The 18,600-nt window shown below is 44.7% G+C and overlaps 1 protein-coding gene across 2 annotated transcripts in view; it reads left to right on the top strand.

Annotated features, from left to right (window-relative positions):
* The window catches only part of PRKN (parkin RBR E3 ubiquitin protein ligase), a 187,572-nt gene that overhangs the window by 154,712 nt on the left and 14,260 nt on the right, over positions 1-18,600 (top strand). For both annotated transcript variants that reach the window (XM_019663791.1, XM_019663792.1), the window contains exon 4: positions 6,530-6,607. In XM_019663791.1, coding sequence (XP_019519336.1) covers positions 6,530-6,607 — 78 coding nt within the window. The remainder of the gene's footprint in view (positions 1-6,529; positions 6,608-18,600) is intronic.

Genomic DNA, 18,600 nt, shown 5'->3' with positions numbered 1-18,600 from the left:
AACTATAGCAAAGAGAGGTTAGGATCACACAGTAAATGATAGGGAAAGATCTCTGACTCCAGGACCCTCTGACTTCAAGGTTTCACCTTTAAACGCTAAACTATATCTGATTTTTTAAAATAGAAATTTCTCCTATGTGACTTCATGTATTACATTATGTTATTATTTTATATATGTGGTCCAGGTCCCAGATTTTATTTATCCTACAAGTAAATACTCAACACATATTAATTGCAAGGTAAAAATATGACTTGACTGGTAAGAATGTTTGGCTGTAACGTATTAGAAAAAAAGTCTGTCCTGTTGAACTTATCCTTTAGTAAATAGTTGCTTTAAAATTGTATGCTTCATCTTAAGCACCCAGGATGAGCTAATTACAATTAAACAAGAACTTTGGCAACAACCTCCCAGGCAAGTAACCCCAAAGAGAAAAATGTATTGGATTACCATGTTCATTGTCAAATAAAGGGAAACAATCACCTTATTGGGAGTGATGAACTTGTTCCTGGTATGGAATTCTAAGGGGAATTGTCCTGTGGCTACTTGGAATTAAAAACAAACATGGAAAGAAAGTTGAACAACAATTTTGCAAATAATATAGAAAATTCAAATACTTGTTTTTTTTATATCAGTCCTTTTGCAAAATAACTGACCTAATAAAAATAAACTGATGCAGTATAATTTTTTTTGTAAGAGCCGAGTGTATCAGCCAGGGTTCTACCAGAAAGGCAGAACCAGTTAGAAATGATAGAGATGGAGGTGGAGGTGGAGGTGGAGGTGGAGACAGGGATGGAGATGGAGATAGAGGTGGAGAAGAGGATGGAGATGGAGAAGGAGATAAAGATATAAAGACATGCTCAGGTCTCCCCAGAGATCTATAAATCTATAGATGCATATAGATACATTGATACCTATATATCTGTATCTATATTGACATACCTAGAAAGAGAAAGAGATTGACTGCAAGGAAGTAGCGTATGTGATAGTGGGCTGCTAGGCAAGTCCTAAATCCACAGGGCATGCCAGTAGGACAGCAGGCTAGACGCTCAGGCACAGCCTGAGGCTCTTGTCCTGTCCACAGGCAGACTCTCTTCTCAGAAAAGCCTCAGTTCTGCTCTTAAAATCTTTCAACGGATTGAATGAAGCCCAGGTAGACTATCCAGGCTTCTCCCTCTTCCTGAAAGTAAACTGATTCTAGACCTTAGAGACCTACAAACGCCTTCACAGAAACACTTAGATTCGTATTTCATTGAATCACTGGGGACTGTCCTGTAGCCAAGTTGACACAGAAAACTAACTTCACAGGAGCTAAGATAACACAGTTCATGTGTATTGCTTTCTAATGAAATCTAATATGAGTAGATAGCATTCAGAGAACCAACAGAATATGTATTATTTTTATATATTTTTTTTAAAAACTAAGGAAATTGGTACCATTTATCAGATTGAGCTCAAGAGAAAATAATCCAGGAAAAGTACACTATATAAACGTATGGTGGTCTCGTCCACTCAGCATTTACTCATGAGACATCAGCCAATGTGAGGCCATGGTTAGTTAATAGCAAGTCTCTGGGTAAATGACAGTCTTCTACATTACTGGTTAACGTAAGATCCACATGCCCAGAGAAGAGACATACAGGTAAACAGAGTGAATGTGAAGATACTGGAGCCAGATCTGCCTTCTCCTCAAGCTATTTCTCTAGAAATGTCTGTGCCATTGGCATGTTTGCAAAGTGGCCCAAGATAGTAAGTATCTCAAGGAGTTTTGTATCTGCCTCAGCCAAAGTTCCTCAGACTCCCTCTATTCGCCATGCCCTTAGCAGCTCAGTAAGTTTTTCTGTGCTTCTAGGCTGAAGGTAATGCCTAACAGTTTTGTTTATTAAAGGTTTAGGTCCAAGTAACATAACAAGAATTCATGTCTTAACACCTTAACAGTCATTTGAAGAAAATAGTTCACATAAATTGAAAGAAAAAAGATTTTCATTTCATTCTTAAATGACTACATCTCCTGTTCCAAATAGATGTGGTAGTTGTGGGTTTCTTTATTTTTGTTTTTGTTTTGTTTTGTTCTTTTAATCACAGTAACATCCAAAAACCCAGCTTTGCAAAGATAGGTGGTCATCAAACACAATCTCCATAACTGTGAACTTCCTTGAGTTAGTAATTCACAGAGTGTTTAACACATGCTGAGTATCACCATGTTTTCCTCAAAAATGTGAAATATCTCACGTACCCCTGTGAGTTTATTGTGGCACACCAGGGTGCCTTGGCACACAGTTTGGGAACTGAGGGGTAAGCATTTGTATAAGCACTTCATTAATAAGTCTTGAGTTCTGGAATGCATAATTCAAAACTCAACCATTTTCATGATCAAATCATACCTTCTAAATGTTTCCTCATTTGTATGAGACAGACTCGAGTTATTTGAGTAGGAAGCCCATTGCCTGATATAATTAAAGTTATACTCTTTAAATAGAAGCAAATTAATAAGTGCATTAATGTTAAATTATCACCACCATATTCTTGCAACTTTTGCTTGCCTTTTGCCATTCCGAACTGGTGAGGGTTTAATTTTTCTATGCTCTTTCTTTTCCATTCTTTTTTTTTTTTTTACAGTCCATTCTTTGTAATACCAGTGTGAAAGGGAGTTTAATGTCTTTGTGTCAGGAAAGGCCTATTTATTCTGACAAACTGATCAACCTCCAGGGCGTTCGTCTACCATGAAGCTGATTTTATATCTCATCCACTAGCTAATAAGATGTGAAGCGTTTTCCCTGTCATGTCAAGAGCTCAGACTTGTTTCCATAGAAAGCAGTGGGGTAGAATCACATCGTGAGCTCTTCCCAATGACTGAACAGTTCAGCCCACAGGTTTTCAATGCAGCACATAGAACAGAATGATAGGTCTGAGGCAGACTCAAAGATGAGTAAATACAGGCAAAAAAAAAAAAAAACTGAAGCAGGAACTCAAGTATCCAATTCATTCCCTATTCACTGGATTAGCTTTCAATTCAGGGGAAATAAAAATGTCAGACAGTCAGCCCTGGTGATATTGGTGTTCTGTGTGATGACATCCTAACGCATCCCTCTCCCACCAACCTGAATGTTTAAGCAGTTTATACCCCACAAAATTTTGGTTCAGTCTCTTTGCTGTGAGAAAAGATAATAAGCCTTTAATACTCTGAAAAGTAATAGCTGGGAGATAGTTTGTGGCATATCTGTAGAAGAGGCTTCTTCCTTAGAAAATACTTGCCTTTCTTGTTTCTTGTGCCCTGGGATAAAAACAATTTTCCGATGAGCTGTCAAAGCAAGAACTTGGATGTCGGGGAGGAGGGAAACCTGTTTCCTTGGGAAGACAACACGAAGGAAAAACTGTATTGGATGGGCCATTCTTTTGAGGCAAGGTGTAATGGTGACGTATTTGGGGATAAAGCTGGTTTTTTCTAGTTTGCTCTGGGTTTTGTTGATCAGTTCAAATCAGTCTTATTTTAAGCAAAACGGAGCTAACGTCCTGGCTTGTGCTATAGAATATATTAATTTGAGAGCTTTCAAGCCTCTCGAACTTTTTGAGTCTTCCAGACCGACGTTCGGGACCATAGCCACATCAGCTCTCTATTGCTATGTAAAAAACACTCCAAAGCTTAATGAGTTCAAACAGCAATGATCTTGTTCCTGTTTTAATTTATTTTGTTTTTTTTTCCCACAAACCTGTACTTGGGTAGGGTCCTGTGAAGACAGTTTGTCTCTGTTCCACGTGGGGTCAGCTGGGGCAGCTCAGCCAGGGATGAGATGTGGCACACACATGGCTGGCAAGGGGTGCCGGCTGTCTGCTGGAATCTCAGCCAGGGCTGTAGGCCACGGGCCCCAGCCCCTCTCCACGGAGCCTCTTCATGGGCTCCTGGGCTTCAAGAGCAAGCATCCCAAGAGATAAGCAGCCACTTCCTTAAGACCGCGACCCAGAAGTGGCACATCATCACTTGCAGCATATGTTACTGGTCGGGCAGTCAGCACATCCATGTTTAGGCAGGAGGGACAGAGCCTACTCCTCACCGTAGGAGCAGCAGGTCACTCCGGGCCCCTTCTCTGAACCCACACTGTCGCCCCCACACCATCCTCATTGGCCGTGCCCTCCTCTCTGTTAGAACGTCTTCTCTGAACACAGATTCTGCCATGAGGGACGTTGCTCCCCCAACTAGTGAAAGAAACGTTTGAGAAGGTAACCTCTTTCCTAGTGAAGCAACCCCTTCTTCAGCTGTGACGTGAGGAAGGGGAAAAGCAGCTCCTGACTGACATCTCCTTCAAGTTCAGAACATGTCACGTGCCCGGTATGGATGTAGCCAGTTACCACAGGCTGTGCCACCTACCTCTCGCAATGGTCACAAGAAATAGTTATCGTAGCAATTCTGGTTTTTCAGAGGGAGAAACTGAGGCACAGACACCAAGGTGGTTTGCCCAAGGTGTCTTGGTTGGCACTGATGGGATGCTGACTCTAATCCCACGTGCCAGACCGCAACCTCTAGAGCAGCGGCTCTCAACCTGTGGGTCGCGACCCCTTTGGGGGTCGAACGACCCTTTCACAGGGGTCGCCTAAGACCATCGGAAAACAAAAAGATACTTACATTACGATTCATAACAGTAGCAAAATTACAGTTCTAGAGTAGCAACAAAAATAATTTTATGGTTGGGGGTCGCCACAACATGAGGAACTGGATTAAGGGGTCGCGGCATCAGGAAGGTTGAGAACCGCTGCTCTAGAGCATGGCTGGCGACGATGAAGGACGCCCTGGAGCTTGTCCGGTGACACCAGTGTCCCCAGGCAGCGGTGGGACAGCGTCCCCTTCCAGCTTCCTCCTCTGTAAGATGAAGGGTGGAGGGCAGCTGACTCCGTAGTTGGTCTCCTCAGTCCTGTGATATGTGAACACTAAAAAGTGCTCTGTCGCCCGGTGAGAAGATCCATGGATTCACCTCCTGAGGCAGCCATAACAAAGAGCCACAGCCTGGGTGGCTTCAACGGCAGAAATGCACGTCTCACAGCGCTGGAGGCTAAAACCTCCAGAACTGGGTATTGGCAGGGCTGGTTTCTCCCGAGGCCTCTCTCCGTGGCTCGCAGCTAGCTGGCTGCCTTCTCACTGTGTGTGTCTGTGTCCTGACCTCTTCTTCTAAGGACACCAGTCAGATTGGGTTGGGGCTCACTCGAATGACTTCATTATACCTCATTTGCCAATTTAAAGGCTCTGTCTCTAAATACAGCCCCATTCTGAGGTACTGGGGGGTTAAGACTCCAACATATGATTTGATGGACAAACCTTTGGCTAGACTTACGAAGGGTAAACGAGTTAGGACTCAAATAAGTAATATCAGAAATGAAAGAGGAGACGTTACCACTGTTAACACAGAAATACAAAGGATCATAAGAGACTGCTATGACTAATTATATACCAAGATATGGGAATGACGTGAGTGTCCATAGATGGATGAATGAGGAAAGAAATATATATATTTGAATACAGCTCAGTTATAAAAGGAATGAAATCTTACCATTCACAACATGGGTGGAACTTGAGAGCATTATGCTAAATGAAGTATGTCAGACAGAGAAGGACAAGGACAGTACGATCTTACTTGTATGTGGCATCTAAAAACAAGCAAACACCAAGCTCACAGATACCAGTTTGCTGGTCACCAAGGTGGGGGGCAGGGGGTGGGCAAAATGGGTGAAGGGCGGCCAAAGGAACTAACTTCCAGTTATAACTAAGTCGGTCCCGGGGATGTGTGCACAGCGTGGTGATTGTAGTTACTAACACTGTATCACGTATTCGAAATTGCCTAAGACAGCAGTGGGCCTTCAAAGATCTCATCACAAGAAAAAAATTCTGTAACTATGTATGGTGACAGATGTTAACTAGAGTTACAGTGGTGATCATGTTGCAGTGTATACAAATAATGAATTAGGTCGTCCACCTGAAACTAATATAATGTTGTACATCAACTATACCTCAATAAGAAATGAAAGTAAAGTTTTATACCTTGAGGGGAAAAAAAAAAAACTAACATGTGAATTTGTGAGGGATACAGTTCAGCCCGTAACAGCCTATTTCTTCATTCCACAATAGGCTTTCAATACAGAAATAAGTCCATTAACATGGACACATCCATCTTCTATGTACGTAAACAAATGTTAGATGTGAAATTCTTGAATGAAATTGTTTTCCTCACATTCTAACACCAATAACACTTTACTACAGCTATTTATTTGCATTATTGTGTCTTCTACTAGACCAGAAGCATCTTGAAGAAAGGAAATGTGACCCCATCTTGAAAACCCTACTACAGTGCTTGGAACATTCTTTAGTAAAGTGTGAACAATTCCATCTGAATATAACTTTATTTCTCTTTGCAAACACTAATGTGGCACAGAAACCATCACACCAGCTAGAGGCATAAATAAGATGAGCTTAGAAAAGGAAAGACACGTCATGTCCAAATGCAACCAGCAAGCCCGTCTCTAACGCGTGTGTGTTCTTCTGCAGTTCGTCTTTTGCCGGAACTGTAAGGACGCGTACCATGAAGGCGAATGCAGCGCCCTGGCCTCAGGAGCCGTTCCTCAGGTAAAGCGCCCTCTTCCTTCCTCTGAGTAGGGCTGAGAGTATGGGTGGAGATGACAATCGCGGTTTCCTAAGACCATGGAGGGTTGCACTCTGAAAAAACAGGAACCAGACTGGTAGCCTACAGACATGGGAATGCAGTCGTGGCTTGTCCACCATCACAGTTCTTCCAAGAACCACTCCCCTCCTCCAGGTAGACCGTAGACTTCCCAGTGGCCGTTTGGGATGTGTCAGTACTTCCATGACAGTTTTTCCCCAGCAGTGTATGGAATAGGGGTGAGGAACCTAGCTCAATCAGAGGACTCTGTAGACTAAATCGTAAAACAATTTAACAACCTCTAAATCAGAGAAATCAATGCTAACCCCATATTTATTTTTTCAAAAGTGTCTTTGCTTAGAATCTTTGGCAAGAATTATCTCCATGAATGAAATCATAGAAGTACAGTAATACCTTGGTTTGTGAGCAGAATCCGTTCCAGAAACAAACTACTCATATTGCAAGACATCACTCGTTTACCACGTTAAAATGCATTAGAAATGTTTGTTCATCTTGCAGAACACTCGCAAGCCATGTTACTCGCAATCCAAGGTTTTACTGTATTTATTATATGATGCAAGGATATCATTATTGCTTAGCAATATCATGAAGTATGCTAAATTGTATTTCAGCCTTGATTAGGTAAAAAACGTTTTTCGCTGAGCCTTACTCTCTGATGTGCTATATCAGGCTTAAGGAAATGCAAATACATTTTCTGTTATTTATTAATTATAATCAACCAAACCTTAAGGGAAAGGAATAAAAACTTCAGCACACTTGATGAATTTGCTCATTATTTTCTCCTGATACAGATGTTAACAAGGGTTTAAACACCAAATCCACCCAGATAAATCCTTTAGTCATTTTATTGACAGGAACCTCATAAATCAACAGAGAAATTCCAGGACATTTTAATTTTACAGTAGAGAATTTTGAATATCTGAATGCTCTAAAATCAGAGTATATACAAGTGTATCCCTGTAAAGTATTCTGTGGATATATCTACTCAGTATTAGCATAACTAAATAAACAAAATTAGTGAATTTAGGTCTTCTTATCAGCTCCCAAAATGTTAGCCCTGAGCATACTGGGATTTTGACGACTGAGGTGCCATTTCTATAGCAGAGGCAGCAAAGGCTCTTTCTACTGGCTTTATTTTAGCTCAGGACCATTCAAATGGGAACCGACTGGGGACTCCTGTCAGGAATAACAATAACCCTGAGACCCTGCCTTGCCTCCGGGTCGCTGTAGCCCAGAAGGCTAAAGCTGCGGCTCCGGGAAATAGAGCTGGTCCGCAGTTTACATCCACGTGTTTTTTTTTATCACAAACATGGACAGAGGCTTCCAAGGAGCAATACCCTAACATCTATTCCTGTTAAAGCAGTAGCAGGAAGGCGAAGAGCGTGGCTTGACGCAAAGTTGTCCAGGTTCCCTACCCATCCAATAATCACTCCCCTTCATTCTTCAGTCGGGAGGCGCCAACCAGCCTTGGTGTTAAAGTGTGATGTAGTCCCAATTAGGAAGAAAATAAAAAGCCATTACACTCTTAATAGTCAACTTGGAAAAGTGGGAGAAAGACAGTTGGAGCCGGCCTTAAGCACAGATGAGCAGCACCAGGGGCCTGTGTCTGCAACACCACCCGTCAGCAGACATTCAATCGCGTGTTTGTACAGGCCAGTGATCCTGCTGGAAAAATACAGATAAGTGTATTTCTCTTGAGAAGCTCATAGGAGAGCCTCGTAGGGAATAAATAATGATCGTAATACACTAAACCAAAGGTTAGCAAATGTATAGCTTTGTATAATGCTTCCCTGGAAAAGCCCTGGAAGGTGGGTCAGAGTTTGTCAAGAGGACAGTGAGACAGCGATGATGAAGAGCCTTCCAGCAGAGGGCGCTGCGTGGACACAGGTACAGAGGCAAGAATCTCTTCAGCTGGACTGTGTTCTCTCCATCCGTGCATCCCCAGGCCCAAGAGAGTGTCTGGTGCACAGACATTCAGTAGATGTTTGTCGAGTGACGGTGGCATCTCTAAAGAAAGAGACATGTGTTCATTCAAGAAATGTGTATTAAACACCTATAATAAGTTAGGTTTGTTGTAGTCCCTGGAGTTTATATTATTTTATTAAATGCCACAGGGTTGCACAAACCATCGATATGATGGGAATTCAGAGGAGGAATAGTTAATTCAGGAGGGGGTTAACCAAGAAAGAATTCAAGAAGAGACAGCCCTGCAGCAAGACCTCCCTGAAATGAGGCCCCTTCCTGCCTCTAGCTCTGATCACGGGGCCAGCCTCATACGCCTCTTATTTGAAAACAAAGCAAGTCAGCCAACCAAACTGAAAAAGTCTGCTGGTCCACCATTGCCTGCGAACAGAAGGCAACTACTCGGGTCGTTTGCTGCCATTTTTTCTTGTCTCTGATTCATTCAGGATCCCACAGGAAAGAGAATCCTACTCAGATGGGCACACGAAGAGATTTTAACTGAAGGGTCATGGATGACCTACAGTGGTGGGGTAGGGTCACAAGAGCCAAAATTGATGTGGGGAGCCTCAGAGTCCAGCATCAGTGGGGACCCATGACTACCCTACGCCTTAAGGGACGAAAGTAGGAAACGGCGTTACATGGGGAATAACCCTGTTAGCTGGAACCATGGAGGGGAGGCCTCCAGACTGGAAGTGTAATCATTGGAGAGTCCGGCAGTGCCAGGAATGGGCCCAAAGCAGGAAGGGACTGAGGACAGACATCTTGACTTCTCTGTCTCACCCTCTGATCTCGTGCTGACATCTCCCATTGGCCACACCCAACTGAAAGCCAGCCTCAAGGGATCCCAGGGACACAGCCCATGGGACTCAGCCTTCCAGGAGCGGGGCAGAGGAGGGGAAAGAATACAGATAACCAGTATACTCTTTATGAGCTCTTTTACTGAGTGTCCGAACTATCCTTATTGCCACCACGGCTACTCTTGGACACGGAATAGAAGGAACCAAACAAGCTAGTTCATCAAATCAAAAGGCCCAATTCCATTTGGTAAGAGAACAAAGGGTTTTTATTTGAAGAAAGCCAGTTTATTTTTTGTTCCCTACATTTCTCTCAAATGGCAGCGATCTACAGGGGGATAACCTCTGCAATTCCCTTGACTTGAAATCTTTGAAAGGATGACACTGCACACATCTAACAATCAAAATCTAATTGCACCCCCTTCCCCTTGGAACTGAAGGCTTCCGATACATCCTCATGTTTGAATTTTGCTAATACTAACAAAACACCCTCATTAGGCCTTTTCACATTTCCTTTCAATTCAATTCACTTCTAAGGGTTTTCCTGTCAGCCGTTTTGGGCTGCCCTCCACTGTTTTCCCTTTAAAGCTGAGTGGTCTCTGGTCTTGATAATACATTATCCAGCCAGGCCAGCCCATGTCTCCTGGGGCCCAGTCAGGCTTTCCCAACAGTTAGGCTCCTTGACCCTAAACTTAATGCATTTTTTATTAATGCAATATTTTTTAAAAAACAAACAAACTGAAAAATTGGTTTTAAATCGGTTTTAAAATATTGAACAAGCTTTGAGTCGAAACTGTTGGGAGTTTGGGAAAGCAGTGACAGAAGATCAATCCATCACAGGCTAACGCGGGTCCAGCGCCATTTGCTTTTCCTGGTTCACGCCTGGCTGTTCTCCCTCCTGTGTTCCATTTCCTTCCGTGGGTTCCCTCTGGAGGCTTTCTAATAAGTAAACACTTGCTCTTGCAAATCGCATAAATTGATTCATTCTCCCAGTGGTTCTAAGGAGTTGATGTTACTGTCCCTGTTCAACAGGAAGGTAAACTGAAACTTCCAGGTTTCTAATGGAGCTGCCCAAGGCAACAACGGAAACCATCTTTAGCGGGTGTACCTGATCAAGGTAGTTTGGGAACAGCGACTCTCCCTTACTAATAAATCTATGGTGTCTAAGGGGTGTGTGCCCATCCCTGCCTGCCAAGCTCCTACTCAAGACCCGGATAATACGTCACCTCCTCCATGAAGCCATCTGCCCACCCCACTACCTCTTCTAAGCTCTCAGACAGCTGTATGTACTTCCGTTATGAATGCATCACTCTAAAATGTTTCCCTAGCTCTTCGCTAAAATTCCGAGCTTTATTGGTGCCAGGTTTGTACCTGTTTTATGTTTATAACCCCCAGTGCCTAGCACATAGTAGGTACTCATTAAATGTTAGTCACATGAATGACAACTCCCTCTTTCATCTCCATATCTGCCCCCTCACCTTGAAGCTGTAAAAGCACTACAAGAATGGGTGGAGAGGAGTAGACCAAGATGGTGACATAGGAGGCTCCTGAGCGTCCCTCGTCCCACAGACACACTGAAGGTGCAGTAACACACAGAGCAAGTCCCTCTGACAGAGACCCAGAAACTAGCTGAGTGCCCTCAACACATCAGATGATTGAGAAAACACCCACGTGGAAACGGGAAGGAAACCCCATCCCCAACCCTGCACCACACGTTCGGGTGGGAACCCCCAACTCCCAGCTTCTCCTGGAGGAGCAGAGGGTTTGGACCCCACATCTAGTGCCCCAACTATCAAGACACCCACCAGAGGGACTGGCTCTCAAAAGGCCCACCTCTGAAAACCAACAGGACTTGTGTCCATAAGACCCACAGACTGTAGCAAACAATGCAGTTCTTAGTGGGTGCACAGCACCCCCCACAGCCCTTCCCACAGAGCTTAGCACAGAGGGAGCAGGAAAAGTCACCCATCCCCCAGTCTTTCCATGCGAGAGGCTTATCTACATACTTTGACAGCTGCCAGCTGAGAGCCAGGCTTCTAATTTAGCAAGCCGCACAGCTGGATGTGATCCTCCCCTGAGACCAGGGAAGGCGGAGGACAGATACCTCAGCCACCTTCTCCCTCCAGCACACTACAAGTCATCAGTATTTTCCTAGATGGAGATGGTAGACATGCCAGCACCCTGGCCTTTATGGCAGCTACCCAAGGGACAGGTCTCCGATTGCCTGGCTCTAAAAGTCAAAGAGGCTTCCATTCATGAGTCCTGTGGGATGGTAACAAACAAAGAAGCAATTCTGAACTGCTGTCAACCTAGGCTCAGCACAAAAGGAGCAGGCAAAAGAATGCCTATCTCCCATCTTTCCCTGCAAAGGGTTTATCTAAATACTTTCAAAGGGCCAGGCTTCTAATTTAGCATGCCTTTAGGGGCTGCCTGCCACCTTCCCCATGGACCGGGCAAGCCAGCAGATACCTTTCCCACCTAGTATTGGAGTCCACGCCAATAATAAAACCAAGTCACCAGTGTGTCCCAAAAGGAGCTTTTACACACATCTGGCACCTCAGCTTTTATAGCTGCCAGATAAAGAACAGGCTCCTGGATCACTTGGTCCTCATAGCCAAAGGGGTTTGCATTCATGAGTCCCATAAGACTGTAGCAAACAAAGAAACAGTTCTTAGTGGGTGTAGGAGCACCACCACCACCACCCACATCTAGACACCTGTGCCAAGTGGAGAGTAGGCAGGCAAAAATGTCCATCTCCCAATTACCCCCAGGAAGGGACCTAACTACATACTTCCCCAGCTGTTGCCTGAGGGTCTGGCATCTAATCAGCCTGCATCTACAGGCTGGATGCAATCCTCCCCTTTGGGACAGTGACAGGCCTTGCCACTCTCTCAGCTACTGGGAGCCACTGAGAAATAAGAAGGAGGCTTGGACTATCACAGAAGTTTCAGCGGCAACCAGTAGCTCAGTTGGGCTGATTTAATGAGAGTCACCTCCTACACTAGATCATTCTGTCAAAACTGGAAGAGATGGCTATTTCATCTAATGCACAGAAACCAAAACATAGACACAAAGAAAATGAAGAAATAGAGGGATATATGCCAAACAAACAAACAAACAAACAAGATAAATCTACAGAAACACATCTTAATGAAATGGAAATAGGTGGTTTACTGAGAGAGTTCAAAATAACAGACATAAAATACGCTCACCGAGTGAGGTCAGGAGAGCCATGCATGAACAAAACGATAATTTCAATAAATAGAAAATATTAAAAAGTACCAAACAAAGCTCACAGAGTGGATGAATACAATAACTAAACAAAAACAACACAAACTAATGGAGGGGCTCAATAGCAAACTAGATCAAGCAGAAGAAAGCACGAACGAACTCAAAGACAGGGTGGTGGAATTCATCCAATCCCAGAAGCAAAAAGAAAACGGATTGAACAAGAGTAAAGATAGCATAAGGGACACCATGAAATAGACGTATCTGCATTCTAGGAGTCCAAAAAGGAGAAGAGAGAAAGGAGCAAAAGCTAGTCAAAGAAATAATGACTGAAAACTTCCTTACCTGGGGAAGAAATTATGTCCATGTCCTGGAAACCCAAACGCACCACAAAAAGGTGACTCCCAAGAGACCTGTACTGAGACGCATTATAATTAAATGATCAAAGTTAAAGACGCGAAAGGATCTTTTTCTAAAAATAAGATTTGAGTATTTATTATTTTGGTGCCCTCATCTTGGACTTCCCAGCCTCCAGAACTGTGGAAAATAACTTTCTGTTGTTTATAAGCCGCTCAGTCTGTGACATTTATTTATAGCAGCCCGAGGAGACTAGCCACATGCTGAGCAAACTCACTTGTGGACCCACCTTTGATCAGAAAAACATCTTCCCTCCCCGTGGTGCCAGAGTTGTGTGCCAAGGGAGGGGCACTCGTGGCACAGTAGTGGGTAACCTGGGAGCCTGAGCCACCTCATTTTGCACCTGACTTCTGCCCGGTGGCCTTACTTGTGCTGACCCTGGGCCTGCCACTGCCATCTTAGGAAGGATCGCTGCTGGTGGCCAGCTCTCCAGACTCAGGACCACACCAGGAGCACAGCTGGCAGTGGCAGAAGCCTAGACACGGTCATTGTGATTCTCTGATTGGCTTGTAGAAAGCTCCGTGGGATGTCTTTGCTCACCACAGACACGTTGAATCCTGTGGGCTCTGCCTTTGTACTGCCCTAGAGACAGGACTGCTTGCGCCGCAGCCTGGCGCTACTGCACAGCCCCGTGCAACCCTGGACCCCACTCAGAGCTTCCAGTGCTCGTCTCCTACTAGCAATGGCCTCTTCCTTGGCAACCAGCTGGCAGGTCTCCAACTCTATCCTCCATTTTAGAGTTTACGTCCTAGAACTGCTCCTGGTACCTACTGTCATAGGTCAGGCTCCCAGGGAAACAGCCTCTGAGTCTCGCAGGTGTCTTGGGGAGGTGCTCTCAGGAACAACACCTTAGGAAGAGAAGCAAGCAGGACTGAGCAGAGGGAGAAGTTGAACCGTGATGCAGTTGCAACAGAAGATGGGCCGGGGGTCTGGGGCCTGGGGGAGCCTGGGAACTCAGATGGTCCTGGACAGTTGTCTCACCTCGAAGCACGGGTGGCCCTTAGCATGCATCTGTTGGTCATTGGGTGTGGGATGTTCCCACCTCCATGATGAGCTGTAACTCTTTGACTTAGGGAAAGTCCTGGGCAGCACATCAGCGGCGATCCATCAGCAGCCAAAATTCCCAGCAGTGGGGAAAACCCACACCTCAGTGCCAAGGTGGGGTGGGGCTGGGTACCACAGAGGATCTACCAGATTCGAGACTTGAGAGAAACATCGGGGTGCTGACAGATGCATCAGGGGAGTTCAGGGAGGCGGTGGGTTTGAGGTAGGACCCAAGGACCTGATTACAAGACAGGATGACAGAAGTGATGAGTTAAGGTCAGTGTTTGACTTTCTCACTTGGGTGGATGGTGGTGCCATTCGCTGGAAGTGGAAACACGGGAACAACGCAGGGTTTTCAGGAGCGACAGCAGGCTCACTCTGAAGCCTCATTAAGGTGTTCAGTGGGCAAAGGGCTGGAGGCACAGGCCACCCCAGAGGGGAGGTCCAAGCTGGAGCCGATGACCCAGACACAAGATTAATAAGCTCCAACTGATGTCTCCTTATCTGTGTTCCCTACCCCACCCTCCCAGGACCTGTAGCCAGAGGCTGGGAGATGTGCCTCCCCTGGCGACAGAGAGTCCGGATTCCTAGGTATATTTGCCTCTATCTCATCACGCAGTTATCTCTCGGCCATTTACTGCTGTTACACAGAAGTGCAGCCACAGAATTGGGAGACGGGAAATTTATTATCCCCGGAGGCCTAGGTGCCCAGTTATTTGGGAGTGTAGTTCCTGAACCACTTGCTGGTTTAAGTAAAGCAGCTTTATTGATGCCACTTTGCTGAAATCCTTGACCCTGGACACGCAGCAGAGTGGACGTGCCGACAGGCGTAACGACTATGATAGACCTCTGGTGAGTGCAGGTGCGTCCTCCGCCTGTCATTCCACCGCAAGGTTCTGAGTAAGCGCGGAGACGCAGTGCATTTCTAAAGCACTCAGCCCGTGGGAAGGGCTGGCTCCCGGGGAGCAGAAACAACCCTGGCTGGTACCCAAAAGCACAGGTAATATCTTCCTCCACATCCAGGCAGGTCACTCAAATCTTGCAGCAAGATACCTCACCTGCCACAAGGGGCCAGTAAGAGCTACCGAGCTACAAATAATAAAATGAGAATTATGCGAAGACTTGTATAAGTTGTAAAGTACTACAAAATGGTAAAACTTTGGGGTTTGGCTGCATGCTAAAAGTGTCAAGCATTATAGAGAAAATGAAAGACAACATTGAAAGATAAACGAAGGCACACTTCCGTGAGTGCACAAATATGCATGCGTGTATGCGCAGACGCGCGCACACACACACACACACACACACACACACACACACACACACACACACACACACACACTCTCTCTCACGGTACTGTTTTCTCCCTGCTCAGGGAAAGCATGCCTGGAAATTCTCTGCATTTCCTCTCAGAGCAGAAAAAGGGAAAACATTATCTGCTGAGTGCTTCTGATTCACCAGATGGCGCTAAATCCTTAAGGGAAGTAATATAGGAGGTCTGACAATTAAGTTAACGAACTTGTTCCAACACTGTGGCTAACTTTTTTTGATATCAAAGGGATTATTCATTATGAATTTGTACTAACTGGATAAACACTTAACCAAGTTTACTATTTGGAAGTGCTGAAAAGGCTGCATGAAGAAGTTAGACAACCTGAACTTTTCACCAACAATTCATGGCTCTTGCATCACGACAATGCACCAGCTCACACGGCACTGTCGGTGAGGGAGCTTTTAGCCAGTAAACAAATAACTGTACTGGAACACCCTCCCTACTCACCTTATCTGGCCCCCAATGACTTCTTTCTTTACCCAAATTTAAAGGGGATATTGAAAAGAAGACATTTTGATGACATTCAGGACATTAAGGGTAATACGACGACAGCTCTGATGGCCATTCTAGAAAAAGAGTTCCAAAATTGCTGTGAAGGGTGAACTAGGCACTGGTGTCGGTGCATAGCTTCCCAAGGGGAGCACTTCGAAGGTGACCATAGTGATATTCAGCAACGAGGTATGGAGCACTTTTTCTAGGATCAGTTCACGAATTTGATTGTCAGACCTCATATTTTGCAAGAGGCTAGTGGCTGCAAGTGAAGTGACCTGGGGAAGAAATGAGCGTTCATCACTTTCCACTGACAACGGGCAGTAGAATCAAATTACTGTTTCCACAGGATCAGCTTTTCTGGGAAAAGTGCAGTTTCGAAAAACTAAGAGCTGGGTCCTGGCTGCAATAAATCCTTTATTCATTAATCGATTTAAAATGGGGGTTGTGGGGTACATGTGTTGACATCCCCAGGAGGGCTCGCAGGCTCTTTGTGGGGAGAATGGTTCTCTGCTGTCTTCCGTTACCTCCTCTCCAATGAAGCAGCCGCCCAGAACAAGCGAGAGGACACGTAGAGCACATTTAAACTGATCGCTGTTGTTGTCACATTTAATTCTTTCAGCAAGAACTAATTACATGTCTCTTATCTGCCCAGCCTTGTTCTGTGAGGACTCCAAGGCAGAATGGTTTGGAAGTCAAACAGATCTGGACTTGAAAATGAGTTCCAGCCATGACTAGCTGTGATGGTTATATTTTTGTGTCAACTTGGCTAGACCGTGTTGTCCAGTTGTTTTGGCAAACCCTAGTGTAGGTGTGGCTGTGAAGACATTTGTGGATGTGGTCAACATGTACAATCAATTGACATTAAGTGAAAGAGATTATCCAGGATGTGGGTGGGCCTCATCCAATCAATTAAGGCCTTAAGAGTGTCTCAGGCTGTAACATAGAAACTCTGCCTGACCTACCGGACTGCTGGCCTGCCCTGCAGATTTTGGACTTGCCAGCTCCCACAATCCCATGAGCCAATTCCCTACAATAAGTCCATGTATTTTACACATGTATCTCTATGTCCTGTTGGTTCTCTCCCTGGAGAACCCTGACAGATACACTAGCTGTAGTGATCCTTAAGTTAATTGTGTAACCTCTCAAAGCCATGCTTTTCTCCTCTGTAATATGAGATTGAAAAGTCAAAAAGATTTAATGAAACGATGCCTGCCCACCACCTAGCTCAGAGCCTGATGCTCACAGTGTGAGCTGAACAAGGTGGTTTTTCCTCATGATTCCTCATCCCATATATACAGTCCCCACAGGATCACAGAAGGCTGGAGGACTAGACACACACACTAGAAACAAGCTGTGCTACAACACACACACACACACAATCCATTCTACCTGTGTGGACGCAGTGCATACAAACCTGCCAGCACAGCTTCTCTAAAGCTGGTCCACAGCCAAGCTGCATGAGCATCATTGGGGAACGCCTTAAAGCACAGATTCCTGCCTCCCCCCCCCCACCCCACCCTCGCCCACACCGAGACCCACTGATTCAGAAGCTGGGTGGGGATGGTGGGGTTCTGCAGCCTGTGTTTGCACAAGCCCCCCAGGCACTGACACTCCACAGTGTTAGAACACTGTTCTACCACATATGCGCCATGGGCAGCAGGTTTGTTTGTTGTTTGTTTGCCATCTCGTTTGTTTACTAGTGCATCCCTAGCACCTAGATCAGTGCCTGCCCGTCATAGGCACCCAACACATTTGTTGAATGAATGGATTTCTGTGCCAGTTCTAGCAAAAACAATAGCCTGCTTTGTACCAAAATAGCTACTCTTTTCACAGAGGGTGAGCTTTGTTCTCTGCTCCGGCTTCCTCTTTGCCTTAGAGACGCTTTCGTATTCAACATCCTGTCGAAGTTGATGATTTTAGTAATTACTGACCTGAGCAAGCTATGAACGAGGGCCCTCCATTATCAAAAATACAAGTTAGCTGACCTTCCTGCTCAAGCACACATTTTCCCCATGTATCAATTTGTGACAATAGTTGAACACAAAGCACTTTAAAATTCCCATAAATGATGCCTGTTAACAATTTTGCTACCTAATATCTACATGGCTGCATTTCGCCATCAATCTCAAAATAGGCTGATAGATACTATTCACCTACTTTCCCCCTCTGTGAAGCCATTAAGACAATCTAATCCAACAGTGGCGCTTGGTACACATTGTGCTAATAACAGAAATTTCCACTGTCATTGTCATTATCAAAAACATTCTCCCAAATTACATTCAAAAGCATGGAACTCATTAGAGAGAGGATAGCCTGACAGCCCACCCAGCCCTAGGAAACGTACTCCATTACATCCTAGCACTCGGGTTTTCTTTCTAAAGATGATAGATGATAGATAGATGGATAGGTAGGTAGGTAGGTAGGTAGATAGATAGATAGATAGATAGATAGATACATAGATAGATACATAGATACATAGATAGACATAGATAGATGATATACAGATAAATGGATGGATGGATGGATGGATACATAGATAGATAATAGATGGATAGATGATAGATATAGATAGATAGATAGATAGATAGATAGATAGATAGATAGATAGATATACATAGATGATATACAGATATATGGATGGATGGATGCATGGATGGATACATAGATA

Source organism: Hipposideros armiger, unplaced genomic scaffold (genome assembly GCF_001890085.2).
Source record: "Hipposideros armiger isolate ML-2016 unplaced genomic scaffold, ASM189008v1 scaffold_404, whole genome shotgun sequence".
Taxonomy (NCBI): domain Eukaryota; kingdom Metazoa; phylum Chordata; class Mammalia; order Chiroptera; family Hipposideridae; genus Hipposideros; species Hipposideros armiger.
This window is presented reverse-complemented; position numbering and strand designations above follow the sequence as displayed.